The 23,268-nt window shown below is 37.5% G+C and overlaps 1 protein-coding gene across 4 annotated transcripts in view; it reads left to right on the forward strand.

The window, feature by feature from the left end:
* Nucleotides 1-23,268, forward strand: part of TRIM24 (tripartite motif containing 24) — a 104,432-nt gene that overhangs the window by 32,242 nt on the left and 48,922 nt on the right. For all 4 annotated transcript variants that reach the window (XM_070617843.1, XM_070617846.1, XM_070617845.1 and 1 more), the window contains exon 2: nucleotides 10,548-10,666. In XM_070617843.1, coding sequence (XP_070473944.1) covers nucleotides 10,548-10,666 — 119 coding nt within the window. The remainder of the gene's footprint in view (nucleotides 1-10,547; nucleotides 10,667-23,268) is intronic.

Consider the following 23,268-nt stretch of genomic DNA (forward strand, 5'->3'; position numbering starts at 1 on the left):
ATGATATGGTGTTTCCTTTATTTTCTCAATACACTAGTACCCTCTTATCCATGCGGGATACGTTTCAGGACCTCCAGTGGATGCCTGAAACATGGATAGTACCAAGCCCTACATATACTGTGTTTTTTCCTATACACGCATACCTATGATAAAGTTTAATGTATAAATTAGGCACAGTAAAGGATTAACAACAGTGACTACTAATAAAGTTGGTTTTGGAGCCATTATTAAGTAAAATAAGGGTTACTTGAACACAAGCACTGAGATGCCAAACAGTTGATCTGGTAATGGAGACAGCTACTGAGTGACTAATGGGCCAATAGCCTATACTGCGTGCAATATACTGGACAAAGGGATGATTCACATCCCAGGTGGAAGGGAGTGGGACAGTACAAGATTTCATCACTTTACTCAGAAGGTGTGCAATTTAAAACTAGGAATTATTTATTTCTGAAGTTTTGCATTTAATGTTTTTGGACGGAGGTTGACTGCAGATAACTGAAACTGTGGAAAGCAAAACCGCAGGTAACAGGGGACCAAGAGATGGGGGACTACTGTGTAGTGAATTACTTTGATTGATTTAAATGCTCAACCAACCTTGCGTTTCTGTAATAAACCCTACTCAATTATGATATATTATCCTTTTTATGTATTTCTGCATTTGATTTTCTGGTGATTTGTTAATAATTTTCTAAATCTTTGTTCATGAGAGATATTGCTCTATGCTTTTCTTTCCTCATAATGACTGTATCTGATTTTAGCATCAGGATAATACTGGCCTTATAAAATGAGATGAGAAGTATTCCCTCCTCTATTTTCTAAGGGAGTTGTTTAGAGTTGGTATTATCGTCTTTAAATCTTTAATGGAATTCACCAGTGCAGCCTTCTAGGTCTAGACTTATGTTTGTGGGAAGGTTTTAAGTACCAGTTCATTTTCTTTAATTGTTGTAGAGGTTTTCTGTTTCTTCTTGAGAAGATTTCGATAATTGTATCGTTTAAAGAATCAATGCATTTAATTAAGTTGATCATAATATTCCCATACTACTTTCTTAAGTTACAAAGAATATACGTAGAAACGGCCTCTATTTTTTAATTTTTTTCTCTTGATCAGTCTAGCTAGAGGTTCGTTAATTTTACCCCACACCCCCCCAACCAGAACTGGCTTTGAGTTTGTTGATTTTTTTTCTTCATTCCCATTCTCTCTTCTTCTTTTTTTTTTTTAATTGCTTTCTGCTCATTATTTCCTTCTTTCTACTTTCTTTGGGATTAAAATTTGCTCTTCTTTTTCTAGGTTTTTGAGGTGGAAGCTTAGATCCTTGATTTTTAGACCTTATTTATTAACACATGGGTTATTTGGAAGTAAGTTTTCCTATTTCCAAATATTTGGGGATTTTTCCAGTTCTGTCTGTTACTGATTTCTAAGTTATCTCATTTTGGTCATAGAACATACTTTGTATGTTTTTAGTTCTTTTAATTTGTTCATACTTGTTTTATTGCCCAGCATATGTTTTATCTTGGTAAATGTTCTTGTTATATCTTGATAAACACTTAAAAAATAGGCATTCTGCTAACATTCAGTGTTCTTTAAACATCAATTGGATCAAGTTATTTGATTCTTTTGTTCAAGTCTTTTATATCCTTTCTGATTTTCTGCCTTCTGCTCTATTGATTACTGAGAAGAGAGTTGAAATCTCCAACTAGTCTGTGGATTTGTCCGTTTCTCTTTTCAGCTCTATTAATTTTTATATTATGTGTTCTGAAGCTCTGTTAATTAGGTACATGTACATTTAGGATTATATGTCTTAGTGAGAATTTGACCTCTGTATCATTATACACTGTCACCACTTTATTTCTGGTAATAGTTTTTGTTCTGTAGTTTACTCTGTCTGATATTATAGTCTTCCATTTTCATATGCTTATTGCTTGAATGTGTATCTGTTTCCATCCTTTTATTTTTTAACCTGTGTGTGTATTTAAATTGGATTTCTTGTAGATAGCATTTAATTGGGTCTTTTGTTATACAGTCATGTGTCGCTTAACAACAGGAATACATTCTGAGAAATGTCTTGTTATACAATTTTGTTGCTGTGTGAACATCATAGAGTGTACTTACACAAACCTATATGGTATAGCCGACTACACACCTAGGCTATACGATATCAATCTAATGGGACCACTGTCATATATGCGGTCTCTTATTGACTGAAACAGCGCATGACTGTGTACACATGTAAGTATAAGTAGCAAGCCATCAATGGTATTGACAGGAATGTGGACAGAGTGCTATCTTGCATTATATAGATCCTCTCGTTTTTCTCTCAGATGTTGAAACCTAGTTGCCTGACTGGTGATGATCCTTCTCATGGTTCTGTCATTCAACTCACTTGTGTCTGTGATCCACAGTGTGTAATAAGAGGCTTTAAATCCTTATATATCTCTTTTGTGGAGATGGGTGGTCCAAGAGTTGCATTTAGATGGGTAACTTACATTTAGATGGGTGATGAACATACAACTTGAATAGTCCTTTTCCTTTAAAATGCAGAAAAATATAATACTGACTTGATTAATAAATAGGTGGTTTCCTTGTTTAGTTTGTTCCCAACATGTATTCTTTACCCTTAGCTTTTAGTATCAGCAAAGAGAAACAATTTACAGCATTTGTCCGTTTGCTTTACTATTTCTCTTTAGTTACAGTTGACTCCTTTCTTGCCTTTCAGATTTCACAATTTCTTTTTTAAAAAATGGGAGTTGAATTATGTTTCCACATATTCCCACTATTTCCAGGATAGTGTGTTAAAAGAATCACTTGTTATTTTTTTAAGATTTTATTTTTCCTTTTTCTCCCCAAAGCCCCGTGGTACATAGTTCTGTATTTTTAGTTGTGGGTCCTTCTAGTTGTGGCATGTGGGATGCCACCCCAGCATGGCTTGATGATCAGTGCCATGTCCGCGCCCAGGATTCGAACTGGTGAAACCCCGGGCCGCTGAAGCGGAGCACGTGAACTTAACCACTTGACCACGGGGCTTGCCCCAAGAATCACTTTTTTCATACAGGTACTCCAGTGTTTACTGTATAATATGCAGTGCCTGGTTTTTCTGTGCTGATAAGGTACTTCTTGAGCTTGGGAATGAAGTTTGGGTAGAGACGCAAATTTGAGATTCACTATCGTTTAGTCCCATGGTTCCTTGTTAGGCAGAGGTACATCTATGACTCAGAATTCATTTGTAGCCTTAATAGATCATACTCTGAGGGAATCAGGTACGTGATGTAGTGTTGATCTTTTCAGAAGAAATCGACTGTTAACTGATTTTAATTGGAGGGCATAGAGTTTAATGCAAAGGTTTACCAGGTACTAGCCAGAAAGAGGTAGGCCCTTTTTATATTTATTTATATAATCCTTATAAAAATCCTGCCTCAAACTTGTCCTAATGAGCGTGAAATATTTAGCGTAATAACTGGAACACGGCAAGTTCTCAATATGGTAACCATTATCATCATGATTATCACGTACTGTTGTTTTACAGAAGAGGAAATAGAGGCTTTAAAAGATTGTTAGGGGTTATAGAGGAATCAGTAAAGTGGAATAATCCCAGGCCTATATGGTTTTAAAGTCCATGCTGCATTTTTTTTTAAAAAAAAGTACTTTCCATGTAGAATGTGTGCAAGACCTGTCATTAGACAGGATTCAAATCCCAGATTTGCCACTTAGGAGTTGTATGACCATGGGCAACTCATGGTGTCAGTTTCCTAATCTGTAAAATGGGGATAGTAGTTAATGCACTAGAGGTGAGTTGCTGTGAGTGAGGGTTACTACTCCTCAGGCTCTCTGACAAAAGGGAGCTCTGAGAAAGCCAGCAGGTCTTTGACTGGGCCTGAAGTCTCATTTGCCCCCGTCCATCTCCCCGTGCTCTTCTTAGGCCTTGGGAGCAGTTTGGTTCAGGAGAGATAGGTGGGTTGAAGTCAGTGATGGAGAGGAGCTGCTGCTGCTTTTCTCCTTCCTAGGCATAGCTACTATCCAGAATTTTCTGTTAATCATTCCCCTGCTTTTCTTTATAGTTTATCAGCTATGTGTGCTTTCCTATATAACATTTTATTTGGATCTGACTGTTTTTGAACTTTAATGGAGTTAGATATAATATAATCTGTGTTCTTCTGGGACTTAGTTTCTTCACTCAACATTGTATTTTTTGGGATTCAGGGATATTGATACGTTGTTTAAGTGCATTGATTTCATTGCTGTAGAGTACTCTATTATTTGAATATGCCACAATATTTTATTTCTACTGTTGATGGCCATTTGCACTGTTTCCAGCTGTGGGCTTTTATGATAAATGCCGCTATGAACATTCTTGAATGATCTCCTGATGCTGAAGTATAAGAGTTGCTCCATGGCGGAATTGTAGATCACAGGGTGTATGCATTACTCAGGGAGTTTATATTCACATTCACCAAATATTTACTGAGCGCTACTGTATGCCAGCTACATTTTTAGGTGCTTTGGAATATTGGTGAACTGAACAGACAAAAATCTCTGCCTTCATGGAGTTTGCCTTCTGCTTGGGATCGCCACCAAACATAAATAAATGAAATAGAAGGATGATACGTGCCAGGGAGAAAAGAATTAGAGCAGGTTAAGAGGGATGAATTGTGCAGGAAGGTGGGTGGGGGTGCAGGCATCATCAAATGTAACATTTGAAAACAGACTTAAAGAAAGTTATGCACCATTAAAAAATGTCAGCTTAATTAAATAAATAACAAAAAGAAACAACCATGGCCATTAAGTACACAGTGATGAATGGCTAAAGTAAAAATCTCAGGGCTGGCCCTGTGGCCGTGTGGTTAACTTCGTGCACTCCGCTGCAGGCGGCCCACTGTTTCGTTGGTTTGAATCCTGGGCGCGGACATGGCACTGCTCATCAAACCACGCTGAGGCAGCGTCCCACATGCCACAACTAGAAGGACCCACAATGAAGAATATACAACTATGTACCGGGGGGCTTTGGGGAGAAAAAGGAAAAAAAAAAATAAAAGCTTTAAAGTAAAAATCTCCACACTTTCCAGAGAATTATTGTTCTTTAGTTAATCAGATTTCAATCACTCCAGTTTCTAGAAGGTAATATTGGGATGCTGATCACTACCAATTTGTGCAGAAGAATAAATGTGCTCAGACTTGGTTGAATAGAAATTACATTTTCCCACTAAGTTATTGTTGAGGCCCAGCCTGGTGATGTAGTTGTTGAGCTCATGTGCTCCATTTCAGTGGCCCAGGGTTTGTGGGTTCAGATGCCAGGCACGGACCTACACACAGCTCATCAGGTAGGTCATGCTGTGGCAGCCTCACACATAGAAAATAGAGGAAGATTGGCACATATGTTGGCTCAATGACAATCTTCCTCACCAAAAAAAAAAAGAGAAAAGAAAAGAAAAACATTATCACTGAGTTAGCATTTATTTAGGTTTAAATTCATTTAGGTCACATTCACCACCATATATAAATTGGATTCTTAATTCCATGGACTAATATCCTGTCTGTCAAAATGATGTAATATTAACCCATGGTTTTCTAAGACTTTTTTTTTTTTTTAAAGATTAGCACCTGAGCTAACAACTGTTGCCAATCTTTTTTTTTTGTTTTTTTTTTCTGCTTTATCTCCTCAACCTGCCCATACATAGTTGTATATCTTAGTTGCAGGTCCTTCTAGTTGTGGGGTGTGGGACGCCACCTCAACGTGGCCTGACGAGCGGTGCCATGTCTGCGCCCAGGATCCGAACCCTGGGCCGCCTGCAGCAGAGCGCACGAACTTAACCACTCGGCCACGGAGCTGGCCCCCATTCTTTTTTTTTAATATTCTGCTTTTGTTTTTTTAAGAAAGATGGGCACCTGAGGTAACATCTGTTGCCAATCTTCTTTTTTTTTTCTCTTCTTCTCCCCAAAGCCCTCCAGTACATAGTTTGTATATCCTAGTTGTGAGTACCTCTGGTCGTGTTATGTGGGATGCCTCCTCAGCATGGCCTGATGAGTGGTGCCGTGTCCACGCCCAGGATCTGAACTGGCGAAACCCTGGGCTGCCAAAGCAGAGCAGGCAAACTTGACCCCTCGGCCATGGGGCCAGCCCCTCTAAGACATTTTTGTAAAGTGTAGTAGTACAGAGCCTGTGCTCTGGGGTCAGTCAGTTATGGATTCAAATCATAGCTCCACTAGTGTGTGACCTTGGTGAAGTTAACCAGGTTCTCTGATCTTGTTTCCTCATCCGTGTGAGGATAAAGCAGTACATACAAGAAGAGCACTTAATAAATGTTAGTTTGTTTTAGGTTTTTTTTTTTAATTTTTGCTTTGAAATAATAAATTTATTGAAAGTTACAGAGAAATCCTGTGTACCTAGTTTTTCCCAATGATTACATCTTATATAAATATAGTATAATATTAAAACCAGGGAATAAACATTGGGTACAATAGTATGTATAGTTCTATGCCACTTTATCATGTGTAGATTCATATAACCACCATCACAATCAAGATACAGAACTATTTCATCACCACCAAAGCTCTGCCTCATGTTACCCCCTTGTAGTCATACTTAATGCTCTCCTTGCCCCACACCCCATGGTCCCTAATTTCAGAGAAAGGACTAATCTGTTTCCCATCTCTATAATCATATAATTTTGAGAATGCTATGTAAATGGAATTGTTCATAAGTGACCTTTTGATATTGGCTTTTTTTTGCTCAGAATGATACCCTTAAGATCCATCCAATTTGTTGCATTTATCAATAGTTAGTTCCCTTTTATTGCTGACTAGTATTCCATGGTATGGGTGTAGCACAGTTTATTTAACCTTTAATTTATTTAAGGAGGTTTGGGTTGTTTCAAGTTTGGGGCTGTTTTGAATATCAGCACTGAATTAAAATGTTTGTTCAGATTTTTGTGTGGACCTAAAGTTTATTTCTCTGGAATGCCCAGGAATGAGATTGTTGATTCATATGATAAATATTATGTTTAGTTTGTGAAGAAACTGCCAAACTGTTTTCCAGAGTAACTCTACCGTTTTACGTTCCCACTGAGAATGTGTGAGAAATCCAATTTCTCCACATTTTCGCCAGCATTTGGTGGTGTTATTACTTTTTGTTTTAGCTGTTTTAATAGCTGTGTACTGGTATCTCATCATGATCTTAATTTGCTTTTACATGATGGCTAGTGATGTGGAATGTCTTATCTTGTGCTTATTTGCCATGTGTATATACTCATCAGTGAAATGTCTCTTCAGGCCTTTCCCCATCTTGTAATTGGGTTGTTTTTCTGTTGCGTTTTGAGCATTCTTTTTATATTGTAGATATGAATCCTTTGTTAGATCTGTGATTTGCAAATATTTTCTCCCAGTGCATAGCTTGTTTTTTCATCTTTTTTCTTGCTCTTGCAGAGCAAAAGTTTTTAAGTTTGATGAAATCAAATTTGTCCATATTTTTCTTTTATGGATTGTGTTTTTGATGTCTAAGAACTCTTCAACAAGTCCTAAGTCCTTAAGATTTTCTCGTAAAGGTTTCATAATTTTATGTTTTATATTTAAATCTGATCCACTTTGAGTAAATTTTATATAAAATTTAAAATTTTATGTAAATTTTTTTGCTTATGAATAAATACCCAGTTGCTCCTGCACACTTTGTTGAAAAGATTTTTTATTCCACTGAATTGTTTTCACACTTTTGTCAAAAATCAGTTTTGCTTACTTGTGTGGGTGTATTTCTGGATGCTGTATTCTGTTTCTTTCATCTATGTGTCTGTTCTTCTGCTATTCACCCTGTCTCAATTGCTGTCTCTATGTAAGTCTTAAAATTGGATGGTGATTCTTCTCACTTTTTCTTGTTTGAAATTGCTTTAACTATTCTGGTTCCTTTCCTTTTCCACATAAATCTTGGAATAATCTTGTCTATATCTACAAAAAATCTTACTTAGAATTTTGATAGGAATATGTTAGCCTATGGATCAACTTGAGGAAAGTTGACATCTCTACTATGATGAATCTTCCAATCCATGAACAGAGTATATTTTTCATCAGCATTTTGTACTTGTCAGCATGAAGATGCTTTTGCCTGTGTCAAAAATCAGTTGGCCCTGGAGCTGGGCTGGTCTCACACGGTCTCCATTGGCAGTACTGGGGGCCTCACTACCAGTGGGGATCAAAACCCCAGCTCTCCCCCAGGCTTCTCTGACATACCCAGGTGCCCTGGTTTCTACTTGGTCAGGGTAGAAGTCTGGGCTTCCCATTGGGCCTTTGCTGATGGGAAAGGGAGCACAGTTTTTGCTTTGGTGTTTGGCTGGAGTAGAGTAGTTATTGTCTAAAAGTTTTCTGTCTTGCTAGGCTGCCCCTTCCTTTCCTGGTTTTTTGGATGGAGAGAGCAGGCTTTTTTTGTTTACACCTTTTGGTGTTTCTGAGATGATGGCTTCATGAGCACCCACTTTGGAATGTGTGAGACTAAAAGAAAAACCCCAGTGAACTCACCACTGTGTCATTCCTTGGGTCCTGAGGTCTCTAGCCAGTCTGCCACCGTCTGTCTACCTTTAATTTAGTCTTCTTACAGTTGTTTTATATAGAATGTCTAGAGTTTTTAGCAATACTTATCTGGAGGAATAAGGAAAAATATGTTTACTCAGTCTTTGTCTTTCATAAAATTCAGTGTCATGTCTTTATAGATTTTAATTATTCTTTGTCAGTACTATTTGTTGGGTTTATCTTCTCCCAGTTTGGAGCTTGTCTTCTGTCTCTTCATGGTAATCTTTTGACTAGCTGTAGTTCTTAACTTTAATGAAGTTGAATTCATTAATGTTTTCCTTATGCTCTTGCTTTTTGTTTCTTGCTTTAAAAAGTTTATTCTGGCTCTAAGTTTACACAGATATTCTCCTGTATTCCTTGTAAAAGTTTTAAGGCTCTGAATCTATCCTAAAGAATTACATTTAGAATTGAGTAAAGTGGAGATCTAATTTCATCTCCCTCCTGCTGTAGAGAACTATAGCACCATAAAAAATTCATTCCTTTTCCCATTGGTTTCTAGTGCCACATCTGTCATACATAAAATGTACACGTATGTGAGCCTGCTTCTGGTATTTATTTTATTCCATTTTTGCTTATCCTTACATAAATATCACACCACCGTAATTACTGTAGCTTTATAGTAAGTCTTGTTATTTGGAGGCATATCCCCCCAGCTTGTCAAAACTCTATTGAAATAGATTGGGATTGTTATTGAAAACTGCTTGACTGTATAGATATGTTTGGGGAGAATTGACGTCTTTACTACCATGAACATGGTTTTTTCATTACTTATTTTTAAATGTTTCTAAATATGGCTTAACATTTTTCTCCACAGTGGCTTTAAAATTTTTTAAAAATTTATTCTTAAGTACTTAATATGTTTTTGTTGCTATTGTGAAATGGATTTTTTAAATTAAAATTTTTGTTTCTTGTCTGTATATACAAGTTGACCTTTGAATTACTTTGTGTTCATTCTTATGCATTTCATTTTACAAAAAATATATATCTTGGAACTTTATTGCAGTCTCCTTGGTACAAATTACAGTGCTGGTTTATATTAGATTTTTAAAAATTTAATTAAAAATTCATATTTTAATGCATTCATAATTTTTTCTTTTTTACCATATGAAAGATGATTCTTCTCCCCCTGCCCCCCAAAGGAACACTGTTTGCACTTATCAAAGGGAAACAGAATAGTGTTTCTTAATCTACCATAGAGATTTTAAACAAAAGGAGTATGTCTCTGCTCCACTTTCAGAATTCCTGATTCCCTAGGTCCAGAGCTTTTTCTTTTAGAAATCTCCCATGTGGTTCTGCACATCCCTAATTGAAAACCACTGCTAGACTGGTTGCTAAACAATAAAAAGAGTAGCGCATGAGGATGTTTATCTGGAGGGGCTTCTCATTTAAAATTATGAAGATGATCTATCATTTTAATATACTAGGTGTGGGAGATCCATATCTATATCTATACACACATACATAATCCAATATGAACATAAATGGAATTGATTTGTGTTTAGTAACAGCAGGTATGAATTTGAAGAGAGTAGATATTGTAAAAGAGCCCAGTCATAGTATGGATAAGATGTGTTGGTTTAGTGCTCAGTGTATTTGTATTACAACTTAGAATACGAGCTCATGGTAATAGAGAAAAGATTGGTGGTTGCCTCAGGTGCGGGGTTGGGGTGGGTGAAATGGGTGATGAGGGTCCAAAGGTACAAATTTCCAGTTATAAAATGATAAGTCATGGGTTTATAATGTACAGCATGGTAACTATAGTTAATAATAATGTATCGAGTATTTGAAAGTAGCTAGGAGAGTGGATCATGAAAGTTCTCACCATAGGAAGAAATAATTTCTAACTGTATGGTGATGGATGTTAACTGAACTTATTATGGCTATCATTTTGCAATATACATAAATATCAATTATTATACTGTATACCTAAAACTAATATAATGATATCAATTATACCACACACACAAAAAAACTTAGAATGCAATTTTGTCTTTCCCAGTTGGAGTCATTCGATGTCCAGTTTGCAGCCAAGAATGTGCAGAGAGACACATCATAGATAATTTTTTTGTGAAGGACACTACTGAGGTTCCCAGCAGTACAGTAGAAAAGTCTAATCAGGTAAGTGTATTAAGTCTTGAATCTTTTGCCTCCTCTTAATGGGGCAGGGTGAAATGCTGGAGGACTCTACAATAAAAGGTGTCAAACATTAGACTATTATATCTATGAAATTATGTAGTATTTTAAAGATATATAAAGAGTAATCAATAGTGCATCTAAAGGAATAAAACAGTGCCAATACAAATTGCACCCCCACCTTCCCTCTCGCCTCAGAGGAAACCATTATTCATATTTGACATTATTTCATTTCTTTGTAATTTTACTATGTATTGACAGTTAGATTTTTTATTTCAAGCCCTCCCCTTTTTCATTTTTAATGATAAACCCTATAATGATACACATGAAAAGTTCCGTGTCTTTGATCAGAACAGTTTCTATATTTTAAGAAAATCTTCTTTTCTACATGATATTTCTTTGAAAGCATCATTTGGTAGCATTGTCCAAGGTGTTTTTTGTTTGTTTTCCCTACTTCCTTAACCCACTTGTAGAACATTTCTATTGGCTTCTTAAATCTAAGTGTCAGGTCTCTAGTAGATGAACTGTAGTCCTCTGGTGGAAGTGAGCTATGATTAATTCTATTGTATGTGCTGTGTATAGTATTAGTCTACTTTTGGATCGTGATTCACTGATAATTTCTCTAGGCAGTTCCTTTAATTTGGACTGGAAGATCTGTGAAGGAACTGAATCTGATTATGGAATAATTATTGTTAATCTAAAATGTAAATCTAAAAAGTAGTGTTTTAGGACTCTTTTCAGTAATCATACAGCTAAGTTTCTGTACTTTTCGTTTCATTTTCACTTTTTGTTTCTTGGGGAACTTTAATAATTTTGGGTTCACTTTAAATGAACATAGCCACTACTCACTAAAATACTTCTTTGTTTCAAAAGTGTCCACAATTCTTCCTAATATGAACTTTCATCAAAGACCAAAATAGAGCTTGGTGCAGGGAATAAACTTTCTAATTGTTGTGAAATCTGCTTTAAAGAATGGAAACGGAATTATTTATGTGAGCTACAGTGTCAAGTATGGATCCCTCTCAAAGTTCCCTTCTGAATACTCATGATTTTGTTTCTGTCTTCTATAGTGTCATGTCACTTTTCTTCATATGTGATTATATTTATACTAGATATACTTAGTTAGTCATATCATTCACCAATTGTACTCCATCAGGTAAACTCCAGTAGTACATGTAAATGCTCATGAAGTGATAAGAGATGAGAATTGAAGGGATTCTGATTTAAAGGACAAATTTAAGAGGCTACTTTATGCCTCTATATAATCAGTTTCCAGTATGTTTATGTTTATTTACTCTGCTTCTGTCACAGAACCATAATAGGAAGAAGTTATAATCTACTAAACTAGAGATAGAGTCTAATAGACATTTTCAATGTAGATAAGTGAGGATGGGGAGGGTATTAAATCTGGTTGGAGAATAGGGTGCTTATAGGGATAGTTTGGGAATGAAGACTAGAGACATAGATGATAATGCAGGATGAACTGGAGCTAGGAAGCATTGGGCAAGGGGTGGTGAGAGCTGAACTAGCATAGTGGCAATAAAGAAATGAAGGGGGTTGGGGGTAAGTTACAATCCACACAGGACTTGATACAGCCAATTGGATGTTGAAGGTGAGAGAGGCCTCACTGCCAGGATTGTGGTGCCTTTCACAGATATAAAGGGCGAAGAAGTAGATAGAGGTAGAGAATTGTTTTTGAATGTGATTGAGTTTACCAATAAGACTAAGGTGGAGTTGTCATCTGTGGTCAAACTTGAGCTCTGAAGAGTTCATACTTGGAGGAAGTTTTAAAAACTTTTTGTTGTGGATAATTTCAAGCATTACCAAAAAAAGAAAGGGGACAGTTTAGCATAACAAACTCCCTTGCACCCATTACCTAGCTCAATGTTTTATGTATAACCTGACACTTCCCTCACCACTAGATTATGTTGAAGTTAATTCCAGGTATTATATCATCTATTCCATAAATGTTTCAATATTTACTTCTATGAAAAAAGAATTTTTTAATAAATATAACTACCATATTAATTTCACATGTAAAAAATTTACAGTAATTCCTTAATATCATCAAACATCCAGACAATGATCAAATGTCTCTAATTGTTGTAGTTTATTCTTTTTAACAGTGATTTCTTTATATAAGGATCCAGTAAGATCTATGTAGTGCATTTGGTTGATTTGTCTTAATAATATCTTTTAATTGATCTCAAATTACCCCTTTACCTTGCTGGCTTTTCCCCCCTCCCTTTTAACATATTTGTTGGGTAAACCACATTGTTAGTCCAGCAGAGTTAAGCCTTATTCTGAATTTTGCTGACTGTTTCCACAAAGTCATTTAACATGCTTCTCTGTCTCCTGTATTGTATGTGAATTGGTCATAAAAATGTAGAAGCTGATTTAGATTCATGTCCTATTGAGTGAGGGGGGTGGGGAGAATACTTTCATCCATATGTCCGGATGTATTTCAATTGGGAGGCATATGATGTTTGATTTTCTTTTTTCTGATGTTAATGGCCATTAATGATCACTGCCAGGATCCTGTTACCAAAGCAGGTTCTTTTTGCCTGTCCACATGATTATGCCAATCACTGAGAGGAAGAGTTTGGAAAGGGAAAGGATTTAATCACAAGGCAGCCAGACGAGGAAGTGGGCAAATCAATCTCAGATCTGCCTCCCAGAAAATGGGGACACAGGAATATTTACAGGGTAAGGGGCAAGGTGGTCTGAAGTATGGGAATAGGTGATTGGAGATAAGGAGAGGTGAGGAAATTGATGACCTGCATAAGGGCAGTCAAGCTTTATGCCTCTTCATGGGACACATGTTCACAAAATGGCAGTGTTACCATAATCTGAGGGTGGAGTTTTTAGCTTCTTGATGTCAAAAAGGTCACTTGTCGAGCATTTGTTCAGGATGAGTTGATGGATTTGTGGTCTCAACCAGCCTGAACTGGACAAAGGGTCTCAGTTCCTGAAAAACCACTTTTAATTACTCTGTTGATAAGATGGGGTCAGTTGAACGGGTCCTGGAGGGCCTGCAGTTATGTCCCATATTCCATTAGGGCTTTGAAAAATTGTGAGGTTCTCATTTTGTCATTCCCCTTTATTTCTTAACTGGAATAGAAAGAGAAAGCTTCCTTCGTCTACTCTTTGGTTATATAGGAAAGGTATGTTAAATGCTTGATTCTTTCCCTTTACTTGCTAATTTTTAGAGTAGTGATTTAGTTTCTTAGCATTCTTAAGAGATGACAAATGAGTGGTAGGTGTTTGTGTTTATCATTATGAACTCATGGATTTTTAACATAAAATGTGTTGTAATTGTTATTCTTATTGGTGCTCAAATTGTGCCATCTTGGCGATGGGAGCCTCACATTGATTCCTGACTCCTCATACAATCCCAGTAGTCATTGCTGTTGTCAGGGAGAAAGACATTTCCTCTACCAACTCTGGGTTCTTCTGGCAGAGAACGAATTAAATTCACATGAGACAGAATAACAGGAGAAAATTAAACAAAGCTTTATAAGATGTATACATGGGAGAGGCTCAGGCAACCTGAGCAACTCACCAAAAATGGCCAAAGCCACCACCTTAAATATCATCTTCAGCTAAAGACAAAGGAGGATGTTGGGGGAGAGGGGAGTCAGTTACAGGAGATTACCAGACAAGTGCAGTAAACAAGGGTCAGGTTATTATGCAGATTTAAGTCCTTGCCTTCTGCATTGATAAGAGTTTCTAGAGATAACGTCATCCCTCCATCCTGATACAGAGAGGGAGACACCTTTACAGATGGAGATTTCCTTTACAGTGTAAATGTTGCTTAACAAAGGGTAAGTAAACTCTGCTTTTCAGAGTTTCTTTCCTGTCTGCAGCTTTTTTAAAAGTAACCAGCCCCAACTACTCCTCATGCCAAAGAGACATAACTTGGGGTGGCCAATTCCAGTCCCCTACAGTCCCGCCTTTGAAACTTTTTTTTTTTTTATTAATGTTATGATAGATTACAACCTTGTGAGATTTCAGTTGTACATTTTTGTTAGTCATGTTGTGGGTACACCACTTCCCCCTTTGTGCCCTCCCCCCACCCCCCCTTTTCCCTGGTAACCACTGATCAGATCTCCTTATCAATATACTAACTTCCACCTATGAGTGGAGTCATATAGAGTTCATCTTTCTCTGACTGGGTTATTTCGCTTAACATAATACCCTCGAGGTCCATCCACGTTGCTGTGAATGGGCCAATTTTGTCTTTTTTTATGGCTGAGTAGTATTCCATTGTGTATATATACCACATCTTCTTTATCCAATCATCAGTTTCTGGGCATGTAGGTTGGTTCCACGTCTTGGCTATTGTAAATAATGCAGCGATGAACATAGGGGTGCAACGGACTCTTGAGATTTCTGATTTCAGGTTCTTAGGATAGATACCCAGTAATGGGATGGCTGGGTCATAGGGTATTTCTATTTTTAACTTTTTGAGAAATCTCCATACTGTTTTCCATAGTGGCTGTACCAGTTTGCATTCCCACCAACAGTGTATGAGGGTTCCTTTTTCTCCACAACCTCTCCAACATTTGTCGCTCTTGGTTTTGGATGTTTTTGCCAATCTAACAGATGTAAGGTGATATCTTAGTGTAGTTTTGATTTGCATTTCCCTGATGATTAGCGATGATGAACATCTTTTCATGTGTCTATTGGCCATATTCATATCTTCTTTTGAGAAATGTCTGTTCATGTCCTCTGCCCATTTTTTGATCGGGTTGTTTGTTTTTTTTGTTGTTAAGCAGTGTGAGTTCTTTGTATATTATGGAGATTAACCCTTTGTCGGATAAGTGGTTTGTAAATATTTTTTCCCAATTAGTGAGCTGTTTTTTTGTTTCAATCCTGTTTTCCCTTGCCTTGAAGAAGCTCTTTAGTCTGATGAAGTCCCATTTGTTTATTCTTTCTATTGTTTCCCTTAACTGAGGAGTTATAGTGTCCGAAAAGATTCTTTTGAAACTGAGGAGTCATAGTGTCCGAAAAGATTCTTTTGAAACTGATGTCAAAGAGTGCACTGCCTATATTCTGTTCCAAAAGACTTATTGTCTCAGGCCTAATCTTTAGGTCTTTGATCCATTTTGAGTTTATTTTGGTGTGTGGTGAAAAAGAATGGTCAATTTTCAGTCTTTTGCATGTGGCTGTCCAGTTTTCCCAGCACCATTTGCTGAAGAGACTTTCTTTTCTCCATTGTAGGCCCTCTGCTCCTTTGTCGAAGATTAGCTGTCCATAGATGTGTGGTTTTATCTCTGGGCTTTCAATTCTGTTCCATTGATCTGTGGACCTGTTTTTGTACCAGTACCATGCTGTTTTGATCACTGTAGCTTTGTAGTATGTTTTGAAATCGGGGATTGTGATTCCGCCGGCTTTGTTTTTCTTGCTCAGGATTGCTTTAGCAATTCGCGGTCTTTTGTTGCCCCATATGAATTTTAGGATTGTTTGTTCAATTTCTGTGAAGAATGTTCTTCTGCCTTTGAAACTTTTAAGTCTCACAGTCGTTTGTAACTTTAAGAGCTTTCATAGTCCAGAAGCTGAGTGGTAGATTGTTTCCTCTCACTGAACACATTTCTTAGTCCTGGTAACAGATCAGTTCAGTTAAATCCATTTTAGAAGGCGGTGATACAGGTGTGCTCCCAACGTTTGGCCTATATTTTGGAAGCAAGCAATCAGGTATTTAACAAGTATTTCTATGGAAATAAAAAGAAAAACAAGGTTAATGGTTTGAGCAAATTATAAGCTAGTTCCTGAGTCCAGTGGACAGACGGTCAAGATTTCTAGATGTCAGAATCAAAGCATCTTTTGCAGCTTGAAATGTCTCTTATGATGTCATCAGGCATTCAGGTATCTTTCTGAGTGGCTTACAGCTTACACAGCAACAGACAGGAATCTCTCTTAACTTTCTATCAAGTTGTTCAGCTTCATTTTGCGGGGCTTCAGGAAAAAGAGCAGGTTCAATTCTTAATGATTCCAAATGAAAATGAAGAAAAAATTGAAAACATTAGTTTGGAGATTTGTAACCAGATATTTCAGGAGAAGAATTCAGGATCCAGTCCATTTCACAGGTAGAAAAAAACCTGAAAGACAATTAACAGAACTAGCGTCTAATATCCAAATATGCATTATAGTTTTTCACTGAAACATAATTTTTCTCTCTAAAATCAAACGCATTTTTACCAAAGATAGCCAAATTAAGACTAATTGGTTTGCAAAATAAGTTTAGTTTCAATAAACTTGGCTCAATTATTTACATAAGTGCAGCAAGATTAGAAATTGATCATATAGGCTTTTAAACCTGCTTTACTGGAATTTTTTTATGAGGAATCTCAGATTGAACTTTAAAGGCCTCTTGAGGCCAGAAAAGCCAAGCCAAGGACTTCCCATAAGATTTTTGCCTGCAGTACCTACAGATTTGGGTGAATTTCTCTCTTCTCTTGAGATTCCCCAAAATATTTCGAGGTTTCTTGCACCTGCCAGATAAGCAAGCTTCCTTACTTACCAGGTAAGATTCCTGGAATCTCTCTCTGTAAATAGGGTACCAGGCCCATATTTCCACGTGGCTTTATTTCCAGAAAGTCAACCTTATTCCTCAAAGGCAGTATTGTCATATACGAGCCTATATTTGTCTCTCAAATATGACATTCCAGTCAAAGCCTTTGCACCATAACCAATGTAGAACAGATTCTTATTGAACTTATGCAAATAACCATATTGCCACGAAATAACCATACTCATTTACTCACTAAGTTTCCAAATTCTGGAGGGACAGGTAAGGAGAAAAAGATAAATGTTTCAGTTCTGCTCATAAAGGTATAATTTCACTAAATTGCTGTTAAGTCATAGTTAGCATAAGAGAAAAGAGAAAAAGATTTCCTTAAATCTGAGAAAACGAAAGCAAAACATCAAAAAATCAACAATATTTCAAATAAAAGACATAAAAATTATAATCATCCTCATCAGTTGGTACGGTCCTGTATAATTGATTCTTGATCTTAATCTTCTGTTGTCAGTTTTATGAGGTCATCGCTTTCTCCATTTTATTTCTGTAATTCTTGCCCAGTTCAGTTTTATGATTTGAAAGTTTATCAGGAGCCTGTACTCTAGAGTAAGCGCCAGAGTCCTTTCCATGAATTTCTTTGAAGAGGAAACATACTTGCAAAAGCAAAAAGCATCAGAGTAAAACAACTGACTGTAAACAACAAAAGACTTAAAAATGACAATTGACAGAGAAACTTGTTTATTTCTGTGATATGCAACACCTTAAAATAATAATTAGAATTATGGCTGACAACCAGGACAGATCAGAATTTTAGGAATGTTAGATAATTTTAAAACATTTATATCAATAACGTTAACCCATATAATGCCATCTAACAAAATTTATCATCGCTATCTGACAATGCTTCCAATGTAATTTAACAGACAAAATAAGCCTAATTAGTTTAGAATCTTCCACCTTATGGCAAGAGAGAGCAAATTTCTCTGTGAAGTCCCAGGGGCCCTCTGAAAATCCCCAGAGAAATCCTCTTCCTTCATCCAGGTCACAAGAAAGCCTTTATTCAGGACTTGAATATTTTTGAGGGAGAAGCTTGTCAAAAATATCAAAAGGTTTTAAACACTTGTTCAGATAGGAAACAATGCTCACTGTGAAACAATGGTCAGGTGTATACTCAAAATGAGTACAGAAATAGTCAAGGGCAAAACAGTTAAAACAGTCAAAATCTTAAGAGACCTCTTTCTGAACATAAGAAATTATTTTAACAAAACAGATTTTCTGTCTTTTAGGTAGACTTAGAGCAGACCAAAAGATCAAGAAACTTATCCTTTTGAGAGCAAAAAGCAAATTTTAATTTTTGCACCCACTCATTTTTTTAACATTAAAACTCATTTACTTAATTTGATTTAGTTAATCTTAGTCAGCTTGACCAGAATAAAACTCCTTTCAGAATTTTTCTTCTTTACAAACTTATACAACTTTCTTCTACCTTCAGAATTTGTCCCATGCTTTCTTTTTTTCCTTCTAGTACCTTAGGACTAATTTATCTTTCTTAACCCAACAAACAAAAGTACTTCCATTCTTTATACCCTCTTTACTGAAAACATACCTTTTTTACTTTCCTTGAATACAGAGCTGTTTTTCTTATTACTTTCCAGTAGCTTTAATTACATATGTTAATTAGAACTTTTAACCCTTACAGACCCTAGTAAAAACTGAAAACTAAGCAATTATGAACTGTCTTTTATATCAGCATTCTAAACACTTTTCATAATTTCTACAAACATGCCACTTCACAATAAAACACAAGGCATACTTTCTAATAGACCCAAATGCTTTTAGCCTCTTTGCAATAAGAAGCCAAAAGCAGATCAACTTATGTTTAATAATTAATGTCTAATGTCTTATTTGGAAATGATCTAGGTACTCAACGAATTTTATCATTTAAATCAACCTAACAAAACTTCGAAGTTTCATTACCCAAAAGATTTTAGAAGTTATTTTAAATATACATGTCATGAGATGTAATTACTTTAAAAAGTTTACCCAATACTTTTAGCTTTTTCACATGTTTAGTTTACTTGTTCCCAATACTTGTTTAGATTGCCTATAAAACTTCATGAAACATTAGACAAAATTAGCTACCATTTGAAGCTATTATTTTGCTGAGAAATTTCTAACAGACAATGTGAGCTTATTTCATTAGTAAACCCAGGCTGCATGTTTGCATCATATCCAGTTTTAACTCTGGAGGACATATCCATTTTAATCAAACCAACAAGCTTAAACTTTCATTATCCAAAGATTAATCTATATCATCTTAAAAGATATTGGGTTAATTTCTGTTGCATTTAGAATTTATCTAAGCACTTACTTTAAGCCAATTAAACAGAGCTCTTAGTTTGGGCCATACCATCTGGGGGTAAAAAGATTACACACGTCTAAGATACATATAGACACACATGCACAGAAACTTCACACCTATTGTTTTAAAAATCACTGCCATGAATCAGGTACAATAATATACAGCTCCCTAGTTATGAATCCAAATTTTGTTTTGAGCATTTTTACTAATATTTGTGGAGAAGACACTCAAGATGCTAGATATTTTTTCTTTGGCAAGGGCACGCTTATGGCCTTTTCCCTTCTTCTTTTTTTGTTTTTTTCTTTTTTCAGTCCTTGGAATTAACTTCATCACAACAACACAGAGAAACCACTCAAGTTTTTTTTTTCAGATGGAGTTTTAGGGGCATAAACCACCCAATTGAAAGCATTTCCAGCTAGTTAAAATGCACCTGAGGGGTGAGTCTCTGGGGATGGTTGAGGCATTCGCCATGGTGGTAAAGCTGGTGTCTGACTGACAGCAGCCAGAGAAAGGGTGCAAAGGCACCTGACTGCAGGCATCAACATAGTTATAAGATCTAATTAAGTCCCACTTAGCCTTGGCACTTAGTCCCTGAGCCAGCACAAGGCAAGGCAGGGAAGCAGGAGGCAAAGGCCTGGAGCTGCCTGGGGGCTGGAGCTCTCTGTGCCTCCGGTTGAGAGGTAAGTACAGAAGGTCCAGGTTCTGCTTAGGTCCAGCCTGAACTTACCCTCAACTTGGTGACAAGAGAGGAGGTGACAAACAAGACAGACAAAGCAGGGAAAAGAAGGGATCAGGTCTCATCCTCATGGCTTCTTCCTGAGGGTTATCAAGATAAGGGTCACGCAACAGTTCCCATGCCGGGGCAGACTACAGTAGCAGGACAGTTGACAGAATAAATCACAGGTCTCCTATCCTCATAACTGACTCAGTAGGCACCTAAAATACTCAACGAGTCAACCACCAAGAGAGGGCACCCCGCCTGGGGTTGCTGGGGTGATCAGGCCCGGAAACCAGAGTGGGGGCTCCCAGAGGTGGAGGCTTTGACACTTTAAAGATTTCTTTCTCTACTGCAAAGCTCAAAAGGAGCCTAAAATGGCCACTGTAACTTTAAGAGAGAGGAAAGAAAAGGGTCCATTACCTTGAAAATCTCCCCTGAACCTAGGGCAGCACCCTACCTGTTGTGCCTGTGGGTTCCTATAGCAAGGGGCAATGGGGGTGTCCCTCTGCATTGCATCCCTTGTATACCTTCCCTGTTATGTCTGGCAGTAATAAGTGCCAGGTGAATTGTCCCAAAGATAAAAGAATAAGAGAAAAGCAGTGAAGAATTTTCTGCCAGTCTGGGGGACATTCTACCCAATTGCATCCTGGAGCCCTTCTCCCAAGAAGGGGTTCCCATACTCAACCAAAGGTTAGAGTTTGGTATTTCCCTTGAACCTGAGTCCCAGTTGGGATTTTCCCGTGGTTCAGAATGTGGTCAGGAGCCACAGGAGGGATTCCAATCCAGCCTTAGGAAAAGAAACCTGCCATGGGAGTCTTGGAGATTGGCGACTGTCCTAATGACTTAAGTGGTCGACCTGCACCCATGTAAAATTTATTTATTAGAGACAGCATTAGGAAGGAATGGATTAATTTGTTCTTCATCACCCTCAGGCTTAAGGTACTGATTCTCTTCAGGCTGAATGCCATGATTTGCCCCATAGAGTAGCCATGGGCAGCAAACGTGGATTCATACAGCTGTCTGAGAAGGTTCCCGATGGAGAAGTGAATTTAGGTCCATCTTTGAAAAAGAGAAAGGCACAAGGAAGACTATAACTTCATCTTGCAAGCTGGTGAAGCAAGCGGGCTCAGCAAGCCAAGGAGTCAAAAGAAAGATTTCTTGGACTCTCAAGGTCTAAAAGTAGTGCTCCTTTATTCAGAGAGGAGCGTGGGGACAGGGCCCATGGGCAGGACTTTATCAATAGGTCTTGGTCTTATAATATTGCATAAGGAAGAATTCCCATCCAGACATTTTAAAACATACTCAGGTAAAGTTGATATAACCTTTTTATAAAGAAAATCAGCTCAAGCATTCCAACCTTCATAATCTTATCAACACTTAGACCTTTAAATTTCATCAGTTCAATTGTAACCTGAGTCAGGATCTTAAAACTAGTCATTATTTTATTGCATGTGTTTCCTTTTTAATTTGGCCTTTTCATAGGTACCAATAAAAATTATGATGAGAGCTCTCGCAATTTTTTTCCCCCAATTTAGTTTTCCGAGTTTAAATGATCCATTGTCTGGCCACATTGACGAGTAGGATCTTAACAGTGACTCAAACAATAAGCTTAACCATGGATGCAAGAGGTGTCTCCAAAAGAGATCCAGATAGTTCACTCCCAAAAATAGTCTAAGAAAGTAAAGGCCTTCAGTGCACAGCAAGCAACAAAGGTTGAGGCAACAAAGGCCCCTTATGAAAGCAATTGGGACCTCTTATGACAAACTCTCCTGAGAGCTAACACAGCCGGATAAAGAGAGTGTGTCCCAGAACCCCAGATTACTTGACTGGCTGCCAAGATGTATGCCGGTACATGCATCCTCTGATGGCGGAGACCAGAAAGGTGACAAAGCCAAGCTCTCAACACACAGAACAAGACAAAAGGCCCAGACAACAGGCTTATAGAGATGCCTGTGTCTTATCACAAACAACAAAAAGAGACAAGGAAAAGTACTATCTCTGAGAGGAAAAGGATCTACAATCAATGAGTACTCAACCAAATCCTAGAGTAGCTGAATCCAAGAAGCTGGCCTCACCAAAATTTTCTCCTGCTAATCTAAATTTAGAAGAACAAAAAAAAACTCACCAGTCTTGCTTCCGTTGGACCCTGCAGGCAGAGATCCAGGAGACTGATGTAATAAGAACTCTTACCTCTTTCTGGCTCTCGCCAGGGGTCCGGGATCTCTTGGCTGCAGCAGTCCAGGAGTGAGCAGTGTCCAGCCAGGGAGATTTTATGCTGTCCAAGTCACCAAACTGTTGGGGAGGAAGACATTTCCTCTACCAACTCTGGGTTCTTCTGGCTGGAGAATGAATTAAATTCACATGAGACAGAATAACAGGAGAAAATTAAACAAAGCTTTACAACATGAGTCTCAGGCGACCCGAGCAACTCACCAAAAATGGCCAAAGCCACCACCTTAAATATCATCTTCAGCTAAAGACAAAGGAGGATGTTGGGGGAGAGGGGAGTCAGTTACAGGAGATTACCAGACAAGTGCAGTAAACAAGGGTCAGGTTATTATGCAGATTTAAGTCCTTGCCTTCTGCATTGATAAGAGTTTCTAGAGGTAAGGTCCTCCCTCCTTCTGATACAGACAGAGAGACACTCTTACAGATGGAGATTTCCTTTACAATGTAAATGTTTCTTAACAAAGAAACTCTGCTTTTCAGAGTTTCTTTCCTGTCTGCAGTTTTTTAAAAAGTAACCAGCCCCAAAGATTCCTCATGCCAAAGAGACATATCTTGGGGTGGCCAATTCCAGTCCCCCACACTGTCTTCCTTGCTTTCTGTTTTGACAAAATGCTGTTCATTTTCTGTTTTAGACCTGGAACCAACCATTTCTCCTAGCAGCCTTGGTTCCTTTTAGTCAGAAATGTTATTTGGAGACCACAGTATGGGGTCTAGGGGCACTCGTCACCATTACATTGGTCATTTTTCTAGGCCTT

Source organism: Equus przewalskii, chromosome 4 (genome assembly GCF_037783145.1).
Source record: "Equus przewalskii isolate Varuska chromosome 4, EquPr2, whole genome shotgun sequence".
In the NCBI taxonomy this organism is placed as follows: Eukaryota; Metazoa; Chordata; class Mammalia; order Perissodactyla; family Equidae; genus Equus; species Equus przewalskii.